The following is a 22,837-nucleotide window of genomic DNA, read 5'->3' on the forward strand; positions in this document are numbered from 1 at the left end:
GGTATGTGTCAAAGTAACATCCACAAGAATGGCACGCTCCAAGGTTTCACAGAAAAACATAGCCATCACATTGCTTTCGCCGCCTTGCCTTCTTTCCATAGTGCGTGCTCCTGTCATCTCTTCCCCAGGTAAACAATGCTCAACTCAGCGAGCAGCACCCAGCAGTTCACCACCAGGCCACCTTATTTTATTGCTCAATGGTCCAGTTCTGATGCTCAAGTGTAGGCGCTTTCTGCGGAAAACATGGGTCAGCATGGGACTCTGATCTGCCAGCAGCTACATAGCCCCATGCGCAGCAAGCTACAACGCACTGTGTGTCCTCACACCTTTCTGTCATAACCAACCTTAACTTTTTCAGCCATATACAGTAGCTAGCTGCTGCAAATGCTGGTTGTTTGCCGTGGCTAGGGTGCTTTAAAATGAGTCGCATGGTGCTTACGCACCCACACGGGTTGCACATGGACACGGCTAGTTACAGTCATGGCTAGTATGCCCATGCAACTCATTCGTGTCAACGATGACTGCAGACATAGTTATCTGCTTACTGGTCTTCCCAAACATAGGTTCTCACACTGGGGTAACTACTGCCCCCGCAGACCCCGCCATGGTGTGGGGGCGCCGCCACTCCGGAGAGTTTGAGTGACAAGCTTGGCCTGGCAGACAGGTAGATTTGCCAGCCAATAAGACTGAGGTGAGGTTGGAGCCTCTGGTGAGTGGCGGGCGGCTTTATGTATATGTGTGTGACTGAGGGAGGGTGGGTACACGTATGCCCCCGGCAGGGAGGGTGGACTGATACGCCCCTGGCACGTGGCAAGCGGCACAGATTCACGGTCATGGAGACCGAATGAGGAGGAGAGACGGACCATCCAGACGGACGGACTCGGAGGCTGTTAGTGCAGGCTTTGCAGGGTCCTTCTGCAACTCCCTCCGTCAGGAAGGAAGACATTGCCGCCGTGTTGGTAAGTGCGTGCCGCTTCGCAGGCTGTCATGTCAGGGCAGGCCTCAGTGTGAGGCGAGCTACGTCCCGCCGCCTGGGAAGACATCGACGCCGCTGCCGCGCTTGGTGAGTGAAAGGCAGGATGAGGATCCTGCGGCGGTGGGACCAGGGGTACCTGAGAAACCTGATCTGCATGGAGGGAGGGAGGGAGAGGGGGCAGGTGGTCAGGGGGAGGAAAGGGGTTGAACTGAGCGGAATGTGTCACACTTGTCAGCGCTGCATCAGTATCCGAAGGAGGTGAAATATAGTAAGTAGAATAATTACTGATGCAGAAGACTGAAAATCATCACAATGTGGCCTGTTGGAGTAACATGTGGACTAGATGGTGGGAGAAAGGCAATGTTACTACAGATTGGTGTTAGTTGCGGCATGTTATTAAGTAAAACTTTGTACAACAATTCATTAATTAGTTATTTATGGTTAACAATTGTGTATTTCTGGAGTCTTGATGAGGTGTATACCAACATCTTCCAAGGTGTGTTCTATTTCAGCAAGACTCATTGCACACAATGCTCTGCTCCCATGGGCTAGACAGGAGGGCATATAATGTACCGCTTTACTGCTCTTACATGGAGTTGGGTACCCATGACCGGCGGTCAGGAGACCACTGTTCACCATTGAGATGGCAGAGGGTGGTGAGCACAACAAGCCCCTTGCGGACTCGGTGGCGAGCTGCGCTTGCCACAGGTTTTACTCCCACTCTATGGGTGTCGTGGACACCCACGAGTGGGAATAGTCCCTGTTAGTCGGCACGCCAACTGTCGGGATTCTAAGGGGGTTGGATGTAGGGGGAGGTATTGTGACCGCTGGTCTCCTGACCACCGGACACATAACTACATCCCCTTACATGAATGGAAAGCCAGAAAAAAGTTCAGAATTTCTAGTGTATGAACACAAGATCTGAAGCGTCATTCATTTAGGAACAGGAAGGTGCTTTCCATCTTCGGACAAGTTTCATTTGATTTGATATCTATATAGTCCCTATAGTGTTGGGTATGGGATGCCGGGGATCAGCATATTGGTGCCAGGATCGGGGTTTCCAGATGCCAGCAAGGGGGCGAGCACAGTTTTCTCGCGAGGGGCTGGGAGGGGTGATGGGTCCGTGCGCTCGATGTTCCAGCTGCTGGAGGGTCCCGGAAGCTCAGTGGTCAGGGTGTGTGTGTGAGGGGAAGGTGCATGGTGCTTACTGTTCCCTTGTACCCTTTTCAGATCTCCAATGCCGGATCCCACCAGGGAATTGGAAATGTGTTCTTCCCGGGTGGGATCCGGCATTGGAGCGTCAGCGCTGGCTTCCCAACCCGGCAATATGCTGCGTCAATTGCCATAGCAGGGGGGGGCGGAGCAGGCAGCGGGGGCGGGGTGGAGGCGGCGCTGGGAGATGTGCTCATCTCCGCGCCGCCTCTCCCTATGTAGTATATGGGTCCCAGGTCGCATCGATCCGGGAACCCTTTTACACTGCCACTGAACCGGTATTCAACCCGGGAATGACCCTTCTTATTACCCAGGTTAAATTACCTGGTCTGGCGACCCGGGAATTCTCCAAGGACCCTTTCACATCGCACACTGACCCATGCCGATACCGGGTTTTCTGCTGCGGGGTACACTGGGCTCCACAAGGAAAGATATAGGGGTGTAGAGTAGGATCTTGATCCGAGGCACCAACAGGCTCAAAAGCTTTGACTGTTCCCAGAATGCATAGCGCCGCCTCCTCTATAACCCCGCTTCCCTGCACACGAGCTCATTTTTGTAGTTGGTGCCGCAGATAGCAGGCACATAACAGAGGGGCTGCTCTGGGCAGCCCTAAGGAGAGCTTTTTTGAAGAAAAGTGAAGACTTCAAGGGCTGTGGCAGTGTGTACATGTCTAGTGGCATTCACTGCTGCAGCTCCATCTCTCCCCAGCGGCGCTGTACACTCCTGAGCCCTGGTTGCCGGGTAACTACAGCAGGATGCTTTGGTTTTCTTCTGAGTCAGGCACACACAATGGGGGCTCTCCGGGATCGCGTGGCCGCGCTTCGGGAGATGGTGAGCGGGTCCCGCTCGCGGGACCCGTGCTTTATCGCGATCCGGCGCGGCCGGTGGACACTGTGGCAGTACAGGCGATCCCACTAGATCACCAGGGCATGGGTGCAGGTCAGGTTTTCCCTTAAAACCTTTTTATGTGTAGCCCACAGTACCTGGTGGTTTTGCCAGCAGAGGGGATAAGGCTTAGACCTGGAGCCCCTCCCCCAGCCCCAGGGCGCCATTTCCAGCATATGTTCCCGCCCTGGAGCTGCATATCTGTCTCTCCCTTACTCCCTGTCAGTGTCTGGGCGCCATTTCTCTCAGCTACACTGTTCCTGGGACTGCTTGGGCAAATCCTCCTGTGTAAAGCCGCCTGGTTGTCAACGCTGTGACTTTACATGACACTTAAGTATTCTACATGTCAATTAGACAGTGTTAGTTAAGAAAGAGTGCATTTAATCAGGGTTCTCTGGTACAAGTACCCTGTGATATACATCCAGTTCTTACTGTGCAGTGTTATATCTATTGACTACATAGCTATATAATAAGCTAGTCCAGTGCAGTATTGTTAGTAATAACCTCTGCATTGTTTAACTGTGACTATATGTGTGTGCATTAGCTTGCTGAGTGGTGTCCATTTCGTGTCTCTCACTCAACTTGCTATCCCTATATTCTATAACCTGAGGGGGCTTGGTGCGTCAGGTTCTATATTTATATAGGATTTTCACAAGATATACTTTAATACGTATTTTTCTCTGTGATTTTAGTCACTATATCTCTCCTGTATCTCTGCTTGTGCTGACCACACTGCGCAGGGGTTTGGGCAAGAGGTATTGTGCTGCTGACATCTGTACTGTGTTACCTGATACTGCAAGTTATATCATGTCTGCTTCTGAAGGTAACGGTTCTGGGGCTGAACACACTGCCGGTGTTGCTGACGCCACAGATCACTATGAGGAGACTACAGCAGCTGTGGGCTCTGGTTCTGGGGGCTCCTTGCCCCCCAGTGGGACTGTGGCAATGGGGGTACATAATGACCCACCATGGGCTACTTTTTCCACGCTTCTACATACGCTAGTTACTAAACTAACACCCCCTATGGGACCTCCTATACCGGTGCAACCGTATGTGGTCCCCGCAGCTAACCCGCTGTGGGTGGATAATTTATCTGCTCAATTGAAGAAGTTGAACCAGTCCTTGACTAATAAAAAGTCTGACTCTCGCTCGCCTAAGACCAAGGGGTCCTCTAAGCGAGCTCTTATCTCTTCACAATCCACTGCTGTCACTGACACCTCGTCTGATGAAGATGGCGCTTACACTGACCCCACAGATTCTGACACAGATACTTCTGATGGGGAGGGTAGTTCACATGTGGATGTTCCTGATCTTTTGGAGGCTATTAAATTAATTTTACAGATTACGGATGATCCCGAGCCATCCGACCCTCCTAAGAACCCAGATAGGTTCAAGCGTCAGAAGGTGGTTAAACATGTTTTACCTCACTCTGACCACTTAGTGGATATACGTTAGGAACCCAGGGGGAAACCCGGGTAAGAAGTTTGTGCCTCAAAAGAAGATGCTGGCTCGCTATCCCCTCGCGCCAGAGCTGTCTAAAAATTGGGAAACGCCTCCTCCAGTGGACTCACATGTGGCTAGGATCGTGGTTTCCTCAGCTCTACCTGTCACTACCGTCACGTCTCTAGAAGAGCCTACGGATAAACGTGTGGAGGGTTGTCTGAAAGCGATTTACACCCTCACGGGTGCTGCATAAAGGCCCACTATTGCAGCTACATGGGCTGCAGAGGCTATTGAAGCATGGGCCCTAGAGTTAGAAGCTGAAATCTCTTCTGACCATGCTAGACAATGCTTGTCATATATTGTCACAGCTTCTCACTATATTAAAGAGGCGGCTTCTGATGCTGGTATCCTAGCAGCCAAGGCCTCTACTACATCAGTCCTGGCTCGCCAGATATTGTGGCTGAGATCCTGGTCTGTGGATCTGTATTCTAGAAAAACCCTGGAGGTACTCCCTTTAAAGGGAGAAATTCTGTTTGGGGAGGACTTAAATAAGATAGTGGCTGACTTGGCTACTGCCAAAACTGCCTGTCTGCCAAGTACTGCTCCTTCTGTGTCGAAGGCTAAAGGTACGTCCTTTCGCCCCTTTCGTCCTTCAGGTAAAGCAAAGGGTCAGGCGTACAACAAGCAGGCCCACACTTCCAAACCTGGTAAGCCGAAGCCCAAGAGAGCCTGGGCTGCCCGTCAGCCAGCTGCCAAGACCGATAAGCCTGCCGCATGATGGGGCGGGCCTCCCCCTGGGGGATCCCAGGGTGGGGGGCCGGGTTCTAGGGTATACCCAGGAATGGTTGAAGACCACTTCAGATGCCTGGGTACGGGAAGTCGTCACATGAGGTTACGCCATAGCCTTCAAGAACCGACCCCCTAATCGATTTTGCTGGACAGACGTCCCGTTGGACCAGACAAAGGCAAACACTCTACATTCGGTGGTACAGACCCTCCTGGATACAGGAGTCGTCGTACAGGTGCCTCTTGCTCAGAGGGGCCGGGGGTACTATTCTCCGCTGTTTCTGGTCCCGAAACCGAATGGGTCCTCCCGGCCCATTTTCAATCTCAAGGCATTGAACAGGTTTGTGAAAGTTTTCAAGTTCCGTATGGAAACCCTTCACTCTATAGTTCTGGCCTTGGAACCTGGAGACTACATGGTCTCCCTGGACATACAGGATGCTTACCTGCATATTCCTATAGCAGTGTCACATCAGCAATACCTGAGGTTTTGCGATTGGCAACCTCCATTACCAGTTTCGGGCGTTACCTTTTGGTTTAACTACAGCTCCGCGAGTCTTCACCAAAGTTATGGCGGCGATGACGGTGGTACTCCGCCGTCAAGGGGTCAGGATATCTGGACGACTTGTTAATCCTGGCAAATTCCCCAGAACTTCTCCTACGTCATCTGGATATGACTGTCCGGTTTCTACAAGCCCACAAGTGTCTCATCAACTGGAAGAGATCCTCCCTGATCCCTGCTCAGAGCATGGTGCACCTGGGAGCGCTATTGGACACTCACAACCAGCAGTTGTTCTTGTCTCAGGAGAAAGTCCTGAAGCTTCAGGACAGGATTCATTGCTTCCTTTCTCGTCCGCAAGTGTCGATACATTCGGCGATGCAGGTGCTGGGCCTCATGGTGTCAGCATTCGACATGGTGGAGTATGCTCAATTCCATTCTCGCCCCCTCCAGAGGCTAATTCTAGCCAAGTGGGATGGCCTACCTCACCGGATCAGGTCTCATATGATCTCATTGACTCCGGAGATCCGTCTGTTGCTGCACCGGTGGCTCCAGGACCAACGATTGTGCAGGGGCCGTCCCTTCTGGATATCCGACTGGGTCCTGTTGACGACAGATGCCAGTCTCAGATGTTGGGGAGCGGTGATGGAGCAACACTCCCTGCAGGGTCGGTGGACCAAGGAGGAATCTCTCTTCTCGATCAACATTTTGGAATTGCAGGCGGTCTTCATTGCGTTGACCCTGGCCCAGCATTTAATTCAGAACCGTCCTGTTCAAGTACAGTCGGACAACGCCACCACAGTGGCTTACATAAACCATCAAGGCGGCACTCGAAGCCGTTTGGCAATGAAGGAAATCTTATGGATTCTACATTGGGCGGAACGCCATCTACCGCCCATATCGGCAATATTCATTCCGGGAGTCCTGAATTTGGGAAGCGGACTTTCTCAGTCATCAGGACGTACACGCCGGAGAGTGGGGCCTCCATCCAGAAGTGTTTCAACTCCTAGTGGAAAAATGGGCCTTCCAGACGTGGATCTGATGGCGTCTCGACACAATCACAAGGTTCCGGTCTTCGGAGCAAGGACAAGGGATCCTCAAGCAGCATTCGTGGATGCGCTGGCAGTGCCGTGGAGGTTTCGGCTGCCGTACGTGTTCCCTCCGGTGTCACTCCTGCCCAGGGTAATTCGGAAGTTTAAGCAAGAAAGAGGAATTCTGCTTCTCATAGCTCCAGCGTGGCCTAGAAGGCACTGGTTCTCAGACCTGCAGGGCCTATCGTCAGAGCTTCCAATTCTACTTCCACAACGCCCAGACCTCCTCGTTCAGGGCCCCTGTGTCTACCAGGACCTAGCTCGGCTGTCTTTGACGGCGTGGCTCTTGAAGCTTCCGTCTTAAGGGCTAAAGGGTTTTCTGAGGCGGTCATTCAAACTATGTTGCGGGCCTGGAAACCGGCTTCTGCTCGGTTATACTATAGGGTCTGGCATTCTTACTTTGTTTGGTGCGCATCTAACAATTATGACGCTTCCAAGTTTAGTATAGCCAAGTTGTTGGCCTTTCTTCAGCAGGGCCTGGACTTAGGCCTGCGTCTGGCCTCCCTCAAGGTTCAAGTATCTGCCTTGTCGGTGTGGTTTCAGAGAAAGATTGCGACCTTACCTAATGTGCATACCTTTACCCAGGTGTGTTGAGTATCCAACATCCCTATGTCCGCCTGTGGCTCCTTGGGACTTGTCGGTGGTTTTAGAGGCGTTACAAGAGTCTCCGAATTGAGATTATTTTGGACCGAGCGCTGTGTGTGCTAGTGAGTAGTGTTCTGTGTCAATAAAATTGATAATAATATTGATAATAATTAAAATAAAATAAAAATAAAAATAAATATAAAAATAAAATGAATAAGGGAAAGAGAGAAGGGGAAGGGGTTAGGAATAAATGCAATGTTTACAGCTCCTCTATGGATATATGGAGCTAGGAGACACTTGCTCAGCAGGGAAGAAAATACAGTCTCTTAAATTGAAACTATCCCTATCTTACATTGTTTTCCTTCTTAAGTGCAGCCGTGACCGGGAGTTGCTTCCGGTAATTCCAATGTTCTTTGTTGGAGGTATAGACGGGTAAGATGGCTTCTTCTATGTATTTAGTTGTGGCTATGGCTGTTTCCCTGATCTCTCCCCCGCTGGCCGCACTTTAGCCGCTATTCTGCCCGAATCGTCACGACCGGAAGTTTGGATCTTCACTTCCGGTTGTTCGTGTGCTGGCGGCGGTAGCGGTTTTAGCGGACACAAAAGACGCTAAAACCGCTACCGCCACCAGCACACGAACAACCGGAAGTGAAGATCCAAACTTCCGGTCGTGACGATTCGAGCAGAATAGCGGCTAAAGTGCGGCCAGCGGGGGAGAGATCAGGGAAACAGCCATAGCCACAACTAAATACATAGAAGAAGCCATCTTACCCGTCTATACCTCCAACAAAGAACATTGGAATTACCGGAAGCAACTCCCGGTCACGGCTGCACTTAAGAAGGAAAACAGGGTAAGATAGGGATAGTTTCAATTTAAGAGACTGTATTTTCTTCCCTGCTGAGCTAGTGTCTCCTAGCTCCATATATCCATAGAGGAGCTGTAAACATTGCATTTATTCCTAACCCCTTCCCCTTCTCTCTTTCCCTTATTCATTTTATTTCATTTTATTTTTATTTTTATTTTTATTTTATTTTAATTATTATCAATATTATTATCAATTTTATTGACACAGAACACTACTCACTAGCACACACAGCGCTCGGTCCAAAATAATTTCAATTCTGTATCCCCAACAACCTGAGCAGCTTTCACAGCGCAGCAACCTATACAATTCATTCTTGTTACAAGAGTCTCCGTTTGAACCTCTTGGTTCAGCTGATCTTAAGTGGCTTTCCCTTAAGGTGGTGTTTCTGCTGGCTATTGCTTCAGCTAGAAGAGTGTCGGATTTGGGTGCCTTGTCTTGTAGTTTCCCATATCTGATATTTCACCGTGACCGGGCGGTTCTTAGGACTTGTCCCGGATATTTACCTAAGGTGGTTTCTTCGTTCCACCTTAACCAGGAGAGTGTGGTTCCGGCACTTGTTTCTCCTGATCTGTCTCCCAAAGAGCGGTCTTTGGATGTGGTACGGGCTCTCCGTATCTATGTGAAGAGAACTGCTTCTATTAGGAAATCTGATTCTCTCTTTGTGCTGTTTGGATTTCACAAACGGGGCTGGCCTGCTCACAAGCAGACTTTGGCCAGATGGATTAGAATGGTGATTTCACATGCTTATGTGAGGGCTGGTCTATCAGCTCCTGCTCACATTACGGCCCATTCTACTCGGTCTGTTGGACCTTCTTGGGCGGCCCGCCGTGGTGCGACCCTTGAACAATTGTGCAAGGCGGCTACGTGGTCCTCTGTGAACACGTTCATAAGGTTCTATGCCTTCGATACTGCCGCTTCCCAGGATGCTTCCTTTGGACGCCGGGTTCTTGTGCCTGCTACAGTGCGTCCCCTCCCATAAGGAACTGCTTTAGGACATCCCCTATGTCTTTCCTTGTGGAGCCCAGTGTAACCCGCAGCAGAAAACAAGTTTTATGGTAAGAACTTACCTTTGTTAAAACTCTTTCTGCGAGGTACCCTGGGCTCCACATGGCGCCCACCCTGACGCACTTAGCTTCTTTGGGTTGGTATGGCATTAGCCGCTGACACTTCTCCTGTCGTGAGAGTGTGGTGTATTTGGCTACTAACCGTTGTCGTCTCTCTTCCTGCTACTGCATTGGGCTGGTTAACTAAAAACTGAGCTCCTGTGCAGGGAGGCGGGGTTATAGAGGAGGCGGCGCTATGCATTCTGGGAACAGTCAAAGCTTTTGAGCCTGTTGGTGCCTCGGATCAAGATCCTACTCTACACCCCTATGTCTTTCCCTGTGGAGCCCAGTGTACCTCGCAGAAAGCGTTTTAACAAAGGTAAGTTCTTACCATAAAACTCGTTATTTTTGCGATGTGAAAGGGGTATTAGATTTAAAGTAAACAATTTTTTTTTTTAAGAGAAGAGATTAACATGCAGTAGTGTTGCAGCATATAAAGAGCCATTTAAATAAAAATGCACAGGTTTATATAGCAGAACTTTACATTCCCAAAAGAAAAAGATAAGCTGCTTTTGGGAGATCAACTATACTCTTTCGTGTGACTGCCCAATTTTGGCATCACTTTAGTAGTGTTTGCCCACCATGTGTTTAAATGGCAGTTTAATAGCAACGCTGAAACTACTGTATTTTAACCTCCTGTCTTAAAAAAAATAGCGTTTATCTTCATTCTGATGGGACCCAGAAAAGGTACGGTAGGACCCCAATTTTTGAAGGTGAGGGGTCCTTGGGACCCACTCTCTTTTTCGAGGGCTCAGTGGGATCACTGCGGTACATATCAATGTTATACTGGCATTAACTATATATCCAGTTTTAGAACTTTGTTGCACTGTTTACTTCTCTACCGTTGTATGCTTTGTGTATTGGTTCTATTGTTATAATGCTCATGCTCATCCTTTGTATGAACAGCGAGTTATTTGATATATAATTTGTGCACTATTAATATGGGATGACTTTGTAACACTGCTTACCAATAATTTATGTGTTTTGTTTCAGCCTATTCCACATGGGTATACAATGTACAGTACTCAGGTGCCAGTTCAGCAACATCAAGGTGGGAGTGTTCTAGTTTCACTCAGTTATAACACGCGAGCCAATCCTGCTGCTCCTCCTAGCTCCACACTTATCGAACGGCTGCAACAGATACAGCAACAGCCTACTGGATACATACAGCAGCAGGGAACTGCCTTCATACAACCCACAGCAAGTAATCAACGGTAAGGCCTGGAACATTTACACCAGGGTGCAGCAATAGTCCCAACTCTCCTGCTTTAGACAGCACAATCCAGAGTTAAGGGATCTTTCCCGCAATCCAGAGAGTGGATCCTTTTGTGCCAACTGTTGCTGGGAGGTGTGACCGGCTACTGATGCTCTGCCTAGATGCATTGTGGCCACTGGTGCATCCAACAAGACATGTCATTCTTTTAAAGGTGGGTATAATTGGTGACTGGTGCGTCCAGCAAGGCAAGTCATTCTTTTGGAGGTGGGCATAATTGGTGACTATGGGGGTAAATCAGACCTGATCGGTAGGGTATGTTTTTGCATCTCTGCGATCAGTCACTGCCTACAGGGGAAGGGTATGGTTTGTGTGCGGGTGTGCGATCGCATTTATAGCAGAGCTGCCCAAACATCAGTTTGTGCAGTCTCTGCTCAGCCCAGGACTTACTTAGCCGCTGTGATGATCGGCCCGATGACCGTTTTGTAGGAGTGTCCGGAAAAATGCTGGAGGGACCGACTTACTTAGCCGCTGTGATGATCGGCCCGATGACTGTTTTGTAGGAGTGTCCGGAAAAACGCTGGAGGGACCTGGCGTTTGGAGGGAGGGTTTCTGACGTCAGCTCTGGCCCGGAGCTGACGTCAGAAACCCTCCCTCCAAACGCCAGGTCCCTCCAGCGTTTTTCCGGACACTCCTACAAAACTGTCAGTGTCCACTCACAAGTGGCCTCTTCCTGTCAATCTCCTTGCGATCAGACGTGCGTTTGCAATTTTCGCACCATCCCGTCGCTGATCGGCGATCAACGCTGCTGTGGTCCGTTGCGCCTACGCATTGCGGTGCGTGCGCAGTTCAGATCTGATCACCCGCTGTGCGAAAAGGCACAGCAGCGATCAGATCTGAATTACCCCCTATATTGCTTCAGATGAGCTAGGGGTGCTTCCATGGTTTAATAACACACACTTAATGATGTGGCCACTCCCCCTTTCACAAATTGGGAGGTATGGTGCACCACAAGAAAAGTACTAATTAATGGATAATTGTTTTTAAATATCTTCTTAGATTCAAATATTTAAAAAAATATTAAGACAGTGTTATTAAAAATGTGCAGACATGAGTCACTAAGAATCGCGCCATCATTGACCCACCTCTGCAATGTAATGTCCCTCCCACCTAGACCTACCCCTCCCATGATCTCCTGGAAAGCAGGCCAGGAAAGTAAAGCCGGGTACACAGCTGCACAGCGGGGGTCATTCCGAGTTGTTCGCTCGCAAGCTGCTTTTAGCAGCTTTGCACACGCTAAGCCGCCGCCTACTGGGAGTGAATCTTAGCTTCTTAAAATTGCGAACAAAAGATTCTCAAAATTGCGATTACACACCTCTTAGCAGTTTCTGAGTAGCTTCAAACTTACTCGGCATCTGCGATCAGTTCAGTGCTTGTCGTTCCTGGTTTGACGTCACAAACACACCCAGCGTTCGCCCAGACACTCCTCCGTTTCTCCAGCCACTCCCGCGTTTTTCCCAGAAACGGTAGCGTTTTTTCACACACTCCCATAAAACGGCCTGTTTCCGCCCATAAACACCCACTTCCTGTCAATCACACTCCGATCACCAGAACGATGAAAAAAACGTGAGTAAAATTCCTAACTGCATAGCAAATTTACTTGGCGCAGTCGCAGTGCGAACATTGCGCATGCGCACTAAGCGGAAAATCGCTGCGATGCGAAGAAATTTACAGAGCGAACAACTCGGAATGATCCCCAGTGTCTGAATGATTTACCATGTCATGATAACAAATTGTCTATATCGTGCAGAGTGTACGCATGATTGTGCGCTCCTAGTCGGCACTGCTGCAGGGCCAACAGAAGATATCACTTCCTGCCTCGTCTCATTACCAAGGTGAAGCAGGATGCTGCATTGACAAGATGTATTAACATCTAGGGCCAAATGTAATAGAGTGAGAGTTTCAGAAAGTGAGAGATTTGGTAAGGTTTTTCAGGTTTTTTAAAGCGGCAATCATTTACACTGCAAAACCAGGTTGATCTTGCTGTGTAAATGATTGCCACTTTAAAAAAAAACTGCAAACCCTTACCAAATCTCTCACTTTTTGAAACTCTCACTCTTTTACATTTGGCCCCTTGTCTGCCGAAGCACACTGCGCATCAGCTTAATGTCAAATGCACTGTGTCTTGCTCCCAGCCTGCTCACTGGGCATGCGCGTGATCTCGCTAGCATCGCGAGAATTACGTGCGGTCCGGAGCCAGCAGCCGCCACAATGAGGGACAGAGCTGCCCCTGCTCTGGACCAGAGGCGTCACCAGGTGTGGGTACACCCGGTGCGCACTCTGCATTACAACACCCCCCTCTTCCCACACTCACCCCGCCGGAGCCGCGGGCGGCCGGGAAGGGGGTGTGGCCTAAATTAATGGGGCGTGGCCTCGCGGGTCTCCTCTTCTTCACTCCGGGGGGTGTATCCAGCTTCCTCGGAAATGCTGGCTGCACCCGGAGACTAGGCGGCGTGCAGTGGCGGCTCCTTTTCTGTGACAGGAGCCGAGTGCTGCAGAGGATTATCACACTGCAGCACTCGGCTCCTGTCACTGCAGAAGAGCCAGCACTTGGTGTCACCCCTTCCGTGGGTGACACCTGGGTGCGGGCCGCACCCCCCGCTCCCACCTTCTGACGCCACTGCTCTGGACATAGAGCAACAACACCTGCAGCTGTCAAACTCGATAGTTGCAGGTTTTGGAAAGGTCAGTGCAACTGCCCGTTCATACATTGCCCTGCATATCTTGTAGACAGCAGCGCTGATATAGACAGGGGCACATAACAGTCATACATGGGGGGTGGGGGAGTGGCATCAGCGTACATAACGTGCACTGTTTACTTTACATTCTTGGGGTAAAAAAAAAAAAATCAGAGATACATACATTCGAAGGAGTTCATCAATGCCATTTCCCTGCATTGTTATAAGGCACAATGATCCCTATGGCTATATGCATTTTAAATAAGGTTTTTCGTGGCCACTTATTGTATATGTAACCTCTTGTAAAACACAATACACAAACAATTCCTGAAAAATATCAGTGTGTTTTCTTCAACAAGTAGATCTTACAAACTTTGGGCTCATTTACATTTGGATGTCAGTCATTTTTATGACACGCCTCTCAGATGTAGCGGTACACGCCCACGCTGATAGGTGTTACTATCACAATCTCCCTGAAATGCTTTTTCAAAAGTAGGCAAGTATGTTTCTTCTCTGCTTACCTTTTTACATGAGTACTGTACATACTGTTAGCCATCTTCTGGGCAGTAAATTACATTTATGAGTATTAATGAGAGGGTTAACAGTCCATGTAGTGGTGGGAGCATGCTCAGTGTACTCCTGAGCGATACCCTGAGATATCATCAAACTGGAGGCATTCCGTAAACTGTTTCTGAATGGTCACATGAGCTCTGTGGGCGTGATCCAGAAACAGTCACAGCCGCTACTGTGATATTATGCTCTAATGTTGCAGCCGATGGACTGTCTATTGAGACGCCCACTAGCCACAGCTCTAACCCACCGTGGTGTGCACAAAGATGCACCGCTGAGCGTACACTGCCCACACCATCACACTCCTGAGCAACCCTGACACTGGCACCCCCACCCCTTCCCACAACATTCCCCCGAACTCGAGACACCCCCAGGAATGCCTATAGAAATGATTTCCATAAAGCTCCAATCTGTGTCCACTGGTGGAGACCATTGGGATGCATATGCAGAAGTAAAACATTGGGCCTAATTCAGAGTTGATCGCAGCAGCAAATTTGTTAGCAGTTTGGCAAAACCATGGTGGTCATTCCGAGTTGTTCGCTCTGTATTTTTTTCTCGCAACGGAGCGATTAGTCGCTAATGCGCATGCGCAATGTCCGCAGTGCGACTGCGCCAAGTAAATTTGCTATGCAGTTAGGAATTTTACTCACGGCATTACAAGGTTTTTTCTTCGTACTGGTGATCGGAGTGTGATTGACAGGAAGTGGGTGTTTCTGGGCGGAAACAGGCCGTTTTATGGGTGTGTGTGAAAAAACGCTGCCGTTTCTGGGAAAAACGCGGGAGTGGCTGGAGAAACGGGGGAGTGTCTGGGCGAACGCTGGGTGTGTTTGTGACGTCAAACCAGGAACGACCAGCACTGAACTGATCGCAGATGCCGAGTAAGTCTGGAGCTACTCAGAAACTGCTAAGAAGTGTCTATTCGCAATTCTGCTAATCTTTCGTTTGCAATTTTGATAAGCTAAGATTCACTCCCAGTAGGCGGCGGCTTAGCGTGTGCAAAGCTGCTAAAAGCAGCTTGCGAGCGAACAACTCGGAATGACCCCCCCCATGTGCACTGCAGGGGGGGCAGATGTAACATGTGTAGAGAGAGTTAAATTTGGGTGTGGTTTGTTCAAACTGAAATCTAAATTGCAGTGTAAAAATAAAGCAGGCAGTATTTACCCTGCACAGAAACAAAATAACCCACCCAAATCTAACTCTCTACACATGTTACATCTGCCACACCTGCAGTGCACATGGGTGGTCATTCCGAGTTGATCGCAGCCAGCAACTTTTTGCTGCTGCTGCTGCAATCAACTAGTACACGCCTATGGGGGAGTGTATTTTAGCTTAGCAGGGCTGCGATCGCTTATGCAACCCTGCTAAGATAAAAAAAATTCAAGCAGAACTTGACCAGCACTATACCTACTTACCCTGTGTGATGATCCCTGCAATGCTGAAGCTGCCTCTGACGTCAGACATCCGTCCTCCGTTGTTCTGGACACGCCTGCGTTTTCCAATCCACTCCCCGAGAACATCTGCAAACGCTGTGGAGACGCCCAGGTCTGCCGCATTCCTGTCCATCTTCTTTGTGGTCCGCTCTACGACCGCTTTCTTCTCAAGACGCGGCGTAACCTGGCGACTCCTGGCGCCGGGCAACGTCACGCACGCGCACTGCGGCAGCCGTGCATGCGCATTCCGCACCCGTTTGCACAGCAGCGATAAACCGCTGCGTGCGAACGGGTCGGAATGACCCCCCCCCATGGTTTTGCCCAACTGCTAACAAATTTGCTGCTGCGATCAACTCTGAATTACCCCCATTGGGCGCTTCTGCCCTGAACAACAGCTAATTTGTCTGAATTAATGTGTGTAACAATAATGTGTGTAACAACTAGAGTGCAATTAAACTTCATCAGACTCTACTGTAATGGATTTCAGTACTGCTTGACATGTATGCTTTAATGTCATGCTATAAATAGAAACACAGATGTATGCATTTAATTAAAGGACACCATTCTTATTAGTATCTGATGCATGTCGAGAGAGTGAGTGACAGCTTTTCTGGAAAGGACTTGCCGTACTCCCTGTAGGCATGTTATGTGCTCTGATACAGGAATTATGCTGGAAGCTATTGGAGACAAGTCTGACCATCACATGATTTACACAGCATGTTTTTCTCATTCAGATTCGCCCATCCACCCTTGCAGCAGAGCCCTGTGATTGGAGGAGGTGTGGAACAAGGAGCCACTCAAGCTCCTCTCTCCATTAGCACAGTGCAGCTGAATCAGGAACAAATGAGACAAAGACAGCAGCAGATTCATCAGCAGAGACTTGTACAGGTAGAAATGATGAATTGGCAGATTGTGAACACATTAGGAATGCACAATAACATCAGCTCATCCACCCTCAGTAGTATTTTGTTGGCTTCCATATGTTTTAGATATTAGTGCTTTATGTAAAGTCTAGAACTTGCTTAGGTTCACACTGTATGTCACCTGATACACTTTTTTCATGTGGATTTTTTTGTCCACTTCGTGTGGAAGGAAGTACTAAGTACAGCTTGTTTTTCTATGGGACAACATCTGTTTCCATACCTTATACTTCAACTTTACAAGTGATTAAATCAATTAAATTTTACATGTCCAATGAAAAACGTACAGTAAGTCACGGTTCAACAGGTACTGTAATAAAGGTTATGTGTTATGCTGCACATACGTTTCCATGTCTTTCATGTTGTGACCAGTGTTTAAAGGGATTAATACCTTTAAATACCCCTACTTTGTTGTATTTGGCCTATTGATCTAGCAGTTATTAGTAGATGTTCACCATTTATGCAACAGCTGGATTATGTGGAGCGTCTATCCGAACACAATGCCTGATCCTGATATGGTTGGTATTGTACAGCCGCAGGGACGTGGCAATACCGTACCACACATATTCTGATGCTGCAGGAGGCATCTGTAGGAACTGGATGCCTCCTGCCAGCATCTGTGGCCATCAGAACCCCTCTGCCGCGTCTGGCAACACAGGCCCTTGGTTCAGCACACCAACAAAATGGGGGCGGCATGCACCTGTTTTGTAGAACGGTCTTAGTTGCCATCCCCAAACACCACAGCATGTTAGTCAGTTCCCCAAACATCAGATTTGTATGTACACCATCGGGTTTGTGTACAAATCTGAATTAGACCCTGAGTACACACTTAGGGGTAAAGTTACCAAAGCTTCTAAAAATGACAATGGCGACGTTGCCCATAGCAACCAATCATATTTTGTCTATCATTTTTCTGTTGCATCCTAGAAAATGATAGACAGGATCTGGTTGGTTGCTATGGGCAACATCACTTCTTTACCTTTTTAGAAGCTTTAGTAAATGTACCCCTTACAGTAAAACTGGACTAGGAGCAATCTCTCAGCACTCCTGAACTCCTTTCCATAGGCAAGTGCATGCTAACACCATCTGACGATAAATCGAACAGTCACAATGTCCCTACACATTATATGGGGACAGTGGTGTGATTATATTCTGTCATAAATGCAGGAGATTGCTGCAGTATCTCCTGCATTATAGGTTTAATAAATAAGACTTGTACTTACTTTAATAAGAATCATGTGGTAACTGCTGTTTTACGCAATATTAATGAGACAGAGAGGTCTAATAGATAGGCCCCTGAATCTTCATTTACATGCAGTACAGCTGATGATGTTGGCTTTGCCATGATTGGTGAGGATAAAAGAAAAGCACTCAGAGGAAATACAGCAGTAAGCATGAGTGTAACTACCAAGATAGCAGGTACCGCCTGCCATGGTGCCCAGCATCTGTCACTAGCCATATAGACGTCACCAGTGCTACTCTGGGTCCTGCTTCCTTTGCCATCACATGCTAAGGGATGCTCTAAGAGGGGAACAGCTGGGTGTCCTTGATCAGCAGGGATCTGAATGAGCTTCTTGCTGTGAGAGTGCAGACACTGCAAGGCATTTGTAGCCCTGGAATGCCATGTATGCTGGCTAATAGGGAATGGGATGCAATATACAGTACTGCTCACACTGTTCTAGTAAGAAGTACGGAAAGGATGCTGCTCCATAGGAATTTAGGGGCCCCATCAAATCCTTTTTGGTTTATAGTTCATACATTTTTAGTTCTGCCCTTTGCAGCAGGTACGTGCGGTGAGCTAAATGGCTCAGGAGGTACTGGCTAGCACCAGAGCCAGATTTACATGCAATATATGAGCCAAAGGGTACATCTGGGCATTATACACAGGTGCAGCATTATAAACTCCTGGAAATCTGGTGAGTTTTGATTAGAGATGTGCGGAAAGGATACACAGGTGGGGCATTGCCTCACCTGCCATAGACTTTTTACTCCAGAATTTGGGCTATAAAAATTATTAGAATAATGCAAAGAAGATATTTCAAACAAATTATCAGTAGTTTTCATATATTTTATTCAGTCAAAACTCTGGTTTAAACGTAAGTATGACAGGAAAGGCTCTGCCTCACCTGCCTCACCCCACCGCACGTCACTGCTTTGCAGTAGGGCTCATTTAATTCATTATACTGTAAATGCTGTCACAAATAGATGTATATGGAAGTGCCCTCCGCTACATACTCAATTGGGCAATGTATTAGGAACAATTAAACAAGTTTTTGGTGGGTTTATGGGGGTTTATGTAATAGCCTGCGAGATGCAGGCAGGGGCAAGATCCAGGGAGTCTGGCTGTAGTTTTAAAGTGGCAATCATTTAAAAGGCAAAGCCAACCTGTTTTTGCCTATTCAATGATTGGCACATTAAAAATACAACCAGACTGTCCGAATCTCGCCCCTGCCTGCATCTCACAAGCTTTATAAGCCCATTAGTGTTTACTTCTGTTCCAGCATTTTTTCACTGGGCCAATTCCAATAATATAGTAAAATAATGTAAGAAATAAATATATCTTCATAATGGCTGTTCCCAAAAGCTAGAAAGGGTATAGCCAAGAGATTGAGAGCCAATAGAAATATCAAGGTATAGACTACAAACTGTATGTATCACACCCCCATACATTTATTTTAAAGGCCGTGGTTTAGGACAAGTCTATTAAGTCTGTGTGCACATCTTCATGTATCATCTGTGAAAGTGGCAGTGTATAACATACGACACACACAATAATGACACTCAATAATGGCATTAGGCAAGAGCCCTAAGATGCTCATACAGTAGACCCAGAGCCAGTTTGTACAATATGTCTCATTTGTGGGTGGAAGAGATTTAGGGGACGGGTTATTGCATTTACAGACCTGTGGTGTGAGTAGACCTTACTTTATGTTATGTATATATATATATATATATATATTTCAGCTGCAGCAGCAACAGAATCAGCAAGAAACAGGTCTCCAAGTAATGCAAGCACAGCAGCCGTTGGTATCAGTAAGTTGTTACTGCTTATACTGTAGTTTGCCTTATATATTTTTAAAATCTGTACATGTTTCAGAAATAATTTCCACCTATCTTATCAATCAGCAGTAGGGCAATAGATGGGTCAGACACTTAAAAATGTATTCAGATTAAAACAACTAGAATAAAATGAAATACTGTAGTACTAGAACCAGTGGCGTAACTAGGCATTTTAGCGCTGTGTGCAAGAAATGGCATTGGCGCCCCCCCTATACAAGACAGGGGCAGTGCGCGCCGCAGGCGCGCAAAAAATATATAAGGGTGTGGCTTCATGGGGAAGGGTGTGGCCACAAAATAATACCAATACATACTACGGTGCACAGTAGCGCCACTACACCAGGTAGAGCCCCTTTTACACATTACAGCAGACAGCGTCCCCCTTTTTACACATTACGACAGACAGCATCCCCTTTTTTACACATTACGGCAGACAGCGTCCCCTTTTTACACATTACGGCAGACAGCATCCCCTTTTTTACACATTACGGCAGACAGCGTCCCTTTTTTATACATAACGGCAGCCAGTCCCCCTTTTTACACATTACGGCAGACAGCGTCCCCTTTTTACACATTACGACAGATAGCATCCCCTTTTTTACACATTACGGCAGACAGCGTCCACTTTTTATACATTACGGCAGACAGCGTCCCTTTTTTTACACATTACGGCAGACAGCGTCCCCTTTTTACACATTACAGCAGACAGCGCCCCCCTTTTTTACACATTACGACAGCCAGTCCCTCTTTTTACACATTGCGTCCTACAGCACATGAGCTGCTTCCTTCTGGGACCTATTCACCTGCGTTACATATTACATGCCCACAGCTACCTGTATAATGACACAACCCAGACGGGGCTGCCCTCACTGCCACAGCACCATGCACAGTAGCACACCAGCACACCTTATATATTACACCAGCACACCTTATATATTACATGCCCACAGCACACCTTATATATTACACCAGCACATCTTATATATTACAGGCCCACAGCACACCTTATAACATGCACACAGCACACCTTATATATAACATGCCCACAGCACACCTTATATATTACACCAGCACATCTTATATATTACAGGCCCACAGCACACCTTATATACAGTATTACATGACCACAGCACACCTTATATATAACATGCCCACAGCACACCTTATATATTACATGCCCACAGCACACCTTATATATTACACCAGCACATCTTATATATTACAGGCCCACAGCACACCTTATATACAGTATTACATGACCACAGCACACCTTATATATAACATGCCCACAGCACACCTTATATATTACATGCCCACAGCACACCTTATATATTACACCAGCACATCTTATATATTACAGGCCCACAGCACACCTTATATACAGTATTACATGACCACAGCACACCTTATATATTACATGCCCACAGCACACCTTATATATTACATGCCCACAGCTACTGAACCTGTATGATGCCCTCACTGCCACAGTACACCAGGCAGGGACACGTTGGAGCCACTGGATGTGCAAGCAAGTGGTGAGAAGTTGCCGCCCGTGCAGAGTGCATCCCGCCGCCGGTGCCCGCTCACCTTTTACTGCCTCCATGTCATGTCGGTGGGCTGCTTGAAGATGTAGAGCTGCAGCCGGTTCTTCCGCTCCCTCTCCTCCCGCTGCGCCCGTTTCTGCTCTCCCCTCACTGCTGACAGACGGGCTGGGGCCGGCGGGTCTCGATAGGGTGGAGCGACAGCAGTGTCTCTGGGATCCGGAGCAGGTGTATGTAGAGGTCGGTTAGAAGAGGAGACCCCGCCTCCAGCTGACCGCCTGTGGCAGCGCGCACTTCCCCTTTCGCTGTCAGATGCACGATCCCTGGAGCTGGCTGAGCGGGCGGGGGAGAGAATGGGGGTGTGCTGCCGATGGTGCGCCTTCAGTGCATGTGCGCTGTGGGCAAGGCACCATCGGCACACACCTAGTTACGGCACTGACTAGAACATTTCGTGCTAGAGTTAAACTATTCTCTCCTAATAAGTCCCATGGTACATGGCATGGCAAATGTGAATGCAGCAGTTCATTTTTTCTGGACTATGGCCCAATTGTAATAGCCTGCAATTTGTGGCCACCAGCGTGTTTTCAGCTACTGTATATACTGTAGCTGCTAGACTTAAAGCAGCAATTTGTTTAAAGGCAAAATCAACCTCGTTTTGCCTTTGCACTTATTGCCACTTTAAATCTACAGTAGCGACAGTATTGCTGTCTCCTGTGCTGGGGGCAGCCATTTGGAGACCAGAGTATTACCAATGAAGTTCCCAATCTGTGTCCAGCCAATCCTGCGTGTTCTCCCCTTACAAAAGGGGGCTGGCTCAGAGGGAGAGCACTAGTGCTTCAAGTTACCTCCTTGTAAAAGGTTCTCCAGCTCTGTGCTCCCAGGTTACTTCTGGTTCCCTGGTCCTGGTTGCTCTCATCCATTGGTTACCTAAACGCTGCTGCAGTCCTGCTGTCTAAGTCCGTTGCCACTCGTGGAAGCGCTCACGGGGTTCCAGGTCGTAGAGGATCTCCAGGTGCTAACGGCGGTTCCCGCAGCAGTCTTCATTTCTTCAAAGTCCAAGTTCTGCAGCCTCGTCTTTCAATCACAAACCACAGTCTTCATTTATTCAAAGTCCAAGATCTTCAGCTTCGTCTCTCAATCACAAACCACAGTCTTCATTTATTCAAAGTCCAAGTTCTTCAGCCTCATCTTTTGATCATAAAACACAGTCTTCAGTTCTTCTTTACCAGAGTTCTTCAGCTTCACTCTTCAAGTCATTTAACCATAGAATCTAATTCTTCCAGTTTCTTCTATTTCTCCAATATTCGTGTGCACTTTGATTATTCATTAAAACTACAGTTATCTTCCTACAAAGTCCTCCTTTTCTTTACGTCCTCCGGCCAACGTTAACACTTAGTTTGGCTTCCACCCCATGAGGAGGAATTACATTCAGCCACCTCGTTTACTCTCCTCACAGGTAGCTGTCCCTTCAGCCAAAACTCGGTTGTCGGAACTCCCACCTACGCCGAGCGTGACAGTAAGCACTGGCCCAATGGATCCGGCAAGTGAGCAGGCTACCGGGGGCGATGCCTCTGTGGATATTCTGTCTCGTCTAAATAAACAGGAGGCCATGCATGCATGCAGAATATGTCCACTCGTTTGTATTCTCTTCACACAGCCATTTCCACATCTCGGACTCAAGTTCCAGCTTCCAATCCGCCAGCACCTAATCCTCTAGTGTCGATTCCAGTTCCTCGTTTACAACTACCGCCACCCAGTAAATTTGACGGTAGTCCAAAGCAATGCCGAGGATTCCTCAATCAATGCGAGATCCAATTTGAGCTTCAGTCAGCTAACTTTCCGTCTGATCGGACCAAAATCGCATACATCATTTCACTTCTAACCGCACCAGCTCTGGATTGGGCTTCACCCTTATGGGAGAGAAC

At 48.0% G+C, this 22,837-nt stretch overlaps 1 protein-coding gene across 8 annotated transcripts in view; it reads left to right on the forward strand.

Moving 5' to 3' along the window:
• The window catches only part of MED12L (mediator complex subunit 12L), a 1,138,385-nt gene that overhangs the window by 1,022,128 nt on the left and 93,420 nt on the right, over nt 1-22,837 (forward strand). For 6 of the 8 annotated variants that reach the window (XR_010175887.1, XM_063916059.1, XM_063916057.1 and 3 more), the window contains 3 exons: nt 10,437-10,657; nt 16,129-16,282; nt 19,279-19,347. Coding sequence is in view for 7 of the 8 variants with exons in the window: in XM_063916059.1 (XP_063772129.1) it covers nt 10,437-10,657; nt 16,129-16,282; nt 19,279-19,347 (444 nt within the window). In the remaining variant the exon portion in view is untranslated. Of the gene's footprint in view, nt 1-10,436; nt 10,658-16,128; nt 16,283-19,278; nt 19,348-22,837 lie in introns of those variants that run through there. The other 2 variants (XM_063916058.1, XM_063916060.1) reach the window with 2 other exon arrangements.

Source organism: Pseudophryne corroboree, chromosome 4, assembly GCF_028390025.1.
Source record: "Pseudophryne corroboree isolate aPseCor3 chromosome 4, aPseCor3.hap2, whole genome shotgun sequence".
Classification (NCBI taxonomy): Eukaryota; Metazoa; Chordata; class Amphibia; order Anura; family Myobatrachidae; genus Pseudophryne; species Pseudophryne corroboree.